The 6,000-nt window shown below is 40.0% G+C and overlaps 1 protein-coding gene across 1 annotated transcript in view; it reads left to right on the forward strand.

Moving 5' to 3' along the window:
- The window catches only part of EAF1 (ELL associated factor 1), a 20,504-nt gene extending 15,047 nt beyond the window's left edge, over positions 1 to 5,457 (forward strand). Inside the window, exons 5-6 of the mRNA XM_064506105.1 lie at positions 1,483 to 1,713; positions 3,816 to 5,457. Coding sequence (XP_064362175.1) covers positions 1,483 to 1,713; positions 3,816 to 3,862 — 278 coding nt within the window. The 3' untranslated portion in view covers positions 3,863 to 5,457. The remainder of the gene's footprint in view (positions 1 to 1,482; positions 1,714 to 3,815) is intronic.
- Positions 5,458 to 6,000: the final 543 nt, after the last annotated feature.

A 6,000-nucleotide genomic window follows, 5' to 3' on the forward strand; every position in this document is an offset into this window, starting at 1 on the left:
TCAAACCAATACATGCTTGGCTAGCAGAACTCTCTTCAGCAAATAGAGCAGAGGCTGAAAGCTTAGCTGGTTACTTCAAAGTGTTAAGCAGCCTAAGGAAAATAGGTCTCCTTGAAAAAGAGTTGAGTTCCAGTTGCTCAGCCTTACTCCTGAAGGAGGTCAAGATAAGGAACATTAAAATTGTGCCATTTTTTCCATAAAAGAAAGATTCATTTTACATGATCTGGCCTATGCTATACACCAGTAAGATGCCCCCAGCTGAGGAGTTGGGGTTCACCTCATTTTGTGTATCTCCCATGTCCAGTTTGGGGTGAATTACTGCTGGCCTCAGTTTCCCATTTGTCGTGTAGAGATGATAACACCTGCATGCTCCCTCTCTTCTTTCTTTCTTGTCCCTGTAGCCTTTGAGTTCTCCAGGGCAAGCACTCAATTCTCATCCGGTCAGTACAGAACTGCTGGCACAACAAAAGCCTGAACTCTGAGAGATTCATATGCTTTACCTAACAGAAATGTGAATGTTGCTGTCTGTTGGAAACCTGCCTAGGTGGACTGAGTAATTAAAGACTTGACTTTGTGGGTGGATACAAAGAAGTTGTCCTATAATAGTGTCTACGATGCTATAGTTATGACAAATGTAAAAATACAAAGCGATGGTATGGTTTGGGGTGACTTACCTTAGTAGCTGTTCAACCTTGGCCCACACTGACTGTTGCTGATGGTGGTGTTGTGCTATTCCACTGTGTCTTTGTATTGGAAACCCTAAAATAGGGTGTAGCTGACTTAAATAACTTCCCAGTTTCAGAGTAGTCTCTGTATTTCCTAGCTATTTGTAAGCACTATAGCAGATTAAGGTATTGTTACCACTGTCTGACACATGAATGTTCTCATCTGCCCCACGGCAAAGTTATCTGATGTTATGTGGCTGCTTCTGAAGTTTAGTTAAAATGAATTGTGTGACTCTGCACAGGAGCAGTTTCATACATTATCTTAAGTCAGGGCAATTTCTGTTGTGATCATGTTCCTATGCCCTGTCTCTCTCCCTCTGTGTTTTCCAAAAGCCTATATGTTACTGACTTTCAATGGAATTTAGGTTCCTGCATGTTTAGATGCTTCTAAAAAAAAGGGCTGACTGTTGGCACATAAAACTCTATCAGGAAATACACTTACTTTGTATGTAGAGTGTATAACTATGGAAAATAATGAAGCAAGGAAATGCTTTCAAGAGTGTGAAGTATATATATAATAATAAAAGAAATGAAGGCTTTATGATGCTGAACTGTGCTCTTCTTTAAATTCAGCTGCAACAGCTAGGTAAAAAGTTGTCAGAATTTTTTGGTTTTCCTTCCTGTCTCTTTCTCTTATGTGCGATATTTAGATGTGATAAATTATACTTGACAAAACTATTGCATTTTCACATTCTTTTCCCAAATTCCATGGGGCCCTATTCATGGTTTCAAACAGATGAACATCCTTTTATTTCAGAGCTAAGAGCAGAGGTTGAAATTATTGAGCAGATGAGTAGCAGCAGTGGAAGCAGCTCATCGGATTCAGAGAGCTCATCTGGGAGTGAAGATGAAAGCTCCAGCAGTGAGGGGGAAGAGCCAGCACATGTTTCCCCTTCCCAGCCACCACACCAGCAGTATAACAACAGGAATGCTGTTGCTAATGGCACCAGCAGGCCACAAGGAAGCAATCAGCTCATGAATACTCTCCGTAAGTAAAGGCTTGTGTCTTACTGCTGTGGGAACCTGCCTGAGACCACCTATATTCTTAGCACATTAAGCTAACTCTGTGAAGTACAGTTTTCCAAATAGTTATCGAAGGGAGTTTCACAGACTGAAATATGCAGATGAGTTTTTTTAACAGAAGGCTGAGGCCTGTCTGAAGGTGTGGAAATTACTTAAGTTTGGTCCAGAGCCTGTGAACATCAGTGCAACAGCCCCCATTTACCTTGCTGAGCCTTGATTTGGGCCTCAAGGTGGAGTGAGTGGGCAGCAAAGCATCAGTGCAGGGGTATGGTGTATGGAAGAGAGGAACTATTTTAATGTGAAAACATGGATTAGGAATAAATAGTGGGGTTATCACATGTGTCAGTTGGTTAAAAGTCAGTAGAGAAGTGTGAATGACACAAGACTGTGCTGTAATCATAAACGCACAGTCTTTGCTCTCTGTTTATTAGCTGTAATGTTTTGTCAGAGTATTTATACTGTATTTGTTTCAGCTGCATTTTCTCAAATTTCATGTTTTGAAGTGAAATTTAAAGTGCCAGATATTTGATTAAAATGCTATAGCTATGATGTTTGGAAGCATTGAGTCAATACAACTAACTCTGTTGTTTAGAAAGTGCTAATAACATTCTTAAAGAATAGTTTTGTGCTATCAGACTGTCTCAGGGGAGGTGGTGTACATCTGTGTTGTTCGTGTTTTGTGCTAGATCAGGTGTATTCTAACTCAGTTAAAATATTGCATTAACACGAAATTAGAACTTAGTTATTATAAAGCATTCCTAATTCCTCCCAAGGCATGTTTGAGTACATCTTTCAGCACCCACACATAAGGAATTGGTGGAGCTTAAATGCAGATAAATGTAAGGTTTCCAGCTTAAAGAAGACGAGTTCTGATACTATACTGACAATACTGAAAAGGGCTGCTGAAAAACTGGAGAGGCTAGTCAGGGTGTTTTTCACTAATGAATGCCTGAGGTGACCCTTGGGTGAAATCCAGAGTTCAACAAAGTCAGTAGGACCCTTGCCTTTTTTTTTTTTTTTTTTTTTGAGGTAGGCTCTGATTAAGGCAGTAGCTTCCAAACTTTCTGGTTCTGAGATGCCTCTTCCCTGCTCCTCTTGGGCTGTGACTACAGGTACTAGATCACTGAATTTTAAGAAGCCTCTGACCTTGGGAGGGTTTGTGAACCTTTATTTGGGAACTGGTAAGGTTGCTCCTGTTTTTAGGCAGTGATTTTCGCCCTGATTAATGTTCTTGAGCATACAAGTCTCTGGTGCCCATCTACATGGGGAGAAGCACCCCAAACCCAAGCGGGGGGGGTCAGCTTTTTTTCAGCAGGTCAATTGCCATTGCATAGCTGCTCTGGGGGGGGACCTGTGTTTGGGGCAGGTCATGAGAGAATGCTCTTGAGACCTAAGTTCAGTTACCAGAATGGGAGCATTACTTTTGCACTTTTCTACCCCTTCTCCTCCCCCAAACCAAAGAGGTCTGCTAGGCAGAGCTCGGAGACTGTAGGCTTCATCCACATCTAGGCCTTCTTGTGTCTGATCTCTCTTTGCGCTTTGTGGGAGGGCTTAGCCTTTCTTCCTCTTCACACTCTGTGTCAGCTTAGTTCAGCTGATAGCCTTGAGTTGCAATTACTCTTAACATTCTTTCTGGTTTATTGACACACGGAGGCCTTGCCTTGGCTACCCAAACCCCACTGAAACAAAAAAGTCTATTTAATAGGGTCAATGAAGCCAGGGAAGGCCCCAGAGCCATATGCAGGAGTTTGGCTGGGTGGAGTTCCTTCCATGGCTGCTACCAAGGGGAATGCTGCTCTCCCACCAGGAGACAGCATTTGGGAGCTGAGGCCAAGGAGTCTCGATTTGGCCTGGATCAAGCAATATAATAGCCTTGTGCAGCTTATAATGTTCTTGAGCATGATGAGCAGTTTCATTAAACAACTGAAATGATGTTTGCATTTGATTCTTGTGTTATTCTTACTTAACTTTTTTAGTTTAAATGCGACTGTTCTTTGGTTTGATTGCAATGAAATGTGAATTAACTTCTACGCCCTTGTTGTGTTTTGTTGTTTTTGTTTTCCATAGGAAATGACTTGCAGTTGAGTGAGTCTGGGAGTGACAGTGATGACTAGAGGCTGAGCCTTTGCTGATGCTGTTGCATATACATGAAGAACTAATTTACTTTGCAGTGATCCTGTTGCTTATGAAGAGGAGCTAGCACAGGGGTAGTTCCAGGAGTGGAATTTTAACAGAAAAAATGCATCACCCTCCAAAATATCAAATGCTGAAGGCAGTTTTACTTTGTGTATTAAGTGTATATTTTGTGTATATTCTTATTCTTTAAAGTTTTAAATAGATATGTACAGTGTGTAAGCCAATGTATGTTCCTGTCTGTTCCTTATCTGTAAGCTTAATGTGTAGCCTTTTGCAGTCATCTAAAAATTTCTTCTTTGTAGGAGATACTCAGATATGCCGGCAGAATATGTGCCATTGTAACTTGGCAGGGGGATTTTTGTATATAGGGCGAGCATGAGCCAACAGTGAGTTTAAAAAAAAAAAAAAAGTGCAAGAGCTAGAGTGTGCATCGAAGTGGGATTGTCATAAATTAAGTTTCAACTCTAAGTTGATTTCTTAGGTTTGGGGCTTTTTTAATGTCTTTTTATTGCTATTTATGGTTGATTTGATGGACATGCTTTTAAACAGTTGGAAAAGAGAAGTCATAAAACTTTGTTCATCACAAACCTTGCTGCACCAGTGCCTTATAGCACGTTTTTTAAGCAGAGCTTGAATTCCTCCCACCTTTCACATAGGGAGCAATACTGAAAGCTCTTCAGATTGCTTTTGCAAACAAGAACTATATTTCACATACAGACCAAGTGCACTCTGAGAGCTGTTGCTTTAGCAGGATAAAATATATACATTAGTCATCTAAACACATCCAAATAAGAACCAGAGCAGCATTTTCTTGTACAACTGCAGTGTCTCATTTGACTCAGACATTCAGATCCAGATCTTCAGAAATATTTAGGAGCCTGATTCCCAGTGAAACTGTCTTGTCTCAAATACAAGATGTGGGACTTTGGAAGTTTAAGACCATAGCCCTGTTTGCAGTTTCCTAGAGAATGCAGAAAGAAGATAGAACTCAACAACAGGTGATTAAACAACAGAAGTCTCTCTCCCACTGCAATTGTTCAGGTAGACTTTAGTCCATATTGTTTGTTGGATGGGAGAAAACAAGAAATACTTGCATAGGGTGAAATTCACCTCCATTTAAGGGTGTTTAAAGGGTGCTCAGCTGGATTATCATTAACTTTCTTGCTGCCATGGAAAATGAGTGCCACCTCTTACAGGTTGAACCACAAGGCTGATTTTTTGAACCTGGAACTCAGGTGGCTCAGTAGTTCTGGTGTAATCCAGGAGAATGCAAAGCTGAATTGGATGCCTAAATGTCTGCTTTACACAGCTTTTGCCAGTCTGTTTGTGTTTTAACTCGTTTGTTTACTGAGCTCTTTTTCTTTTTTTTCTTCTTTTTTTAAGGCGTTGAAGAGCAAGGGGACATTTGAAGGGAGATTTTTATTAAATGGTTTATTTTTTTGCATTAGATATGTATTTAGGCATATTTTTGCATCATTGTACATATGTTTAAGAATACTTGTTTTTTTTAAAGTTTTATGATGTGGGTACATATTTTAACATACAATTATGAAATATACTTGATGTAAAGTTATGAGTGATCTGATTTTTCTTTTTCCTTTTTTTTTCTTTCCTTTCCTTCTCTGAGAGTACCAGTGGTCTGTTCTGCCAAGCTGTACCAGTTTGGGATTTTACACTTTGGGGCAAGAGATCTTCCACTGCATGGTAGTTTGTAGCCTAATTAATAGTGATACTGCTCCTGACTTTTCCCCAGCTTAAGATATGAATAAACAGGGAGGCATTCTCTGTTACCATTTCCCTGTTACTGGAGCATATCCTTGAGGTTTGTTGATGTCATTACTTATGTTTAAATGAAAAAGCGGCAGTGCAGCATTTTCTTTCTTTAGCACTTCTGGCTGCACAAGCCCTCTAAAATCCAGGACATGTCATAGGAAGTTTACTAATTTTATATAAATAAAATATAGAGAACTTAGGGTAAGGCAACGCCAGGCTACACTGATGTGAATTGCGAATTTAATCATGGTTTAAATCAGCAAGTAGGAAAGCTTCATTCAGATAATGAATTTCTGCCTTGTTTTGTATTTGTACTTTGGGTGATGTTTCCCCCCCCCAAGAA

This window comes from Dromaius novaehollandiae, chromosome 2, assembly GCF_036370855.1.
Source record: "Dromaius novaehollandiae isolate bDroNov1 chromosome 2, bDroNov1.hap1, whole genome shotgun sequence".
Classification (NCBI taxonomy): domain Eukaryota; kingdom Metazoa; phylum Chordata; class Aves; order Casuariiformes; family Dromaiidae; genus Dromaius; species Dromaius novaehollandiae.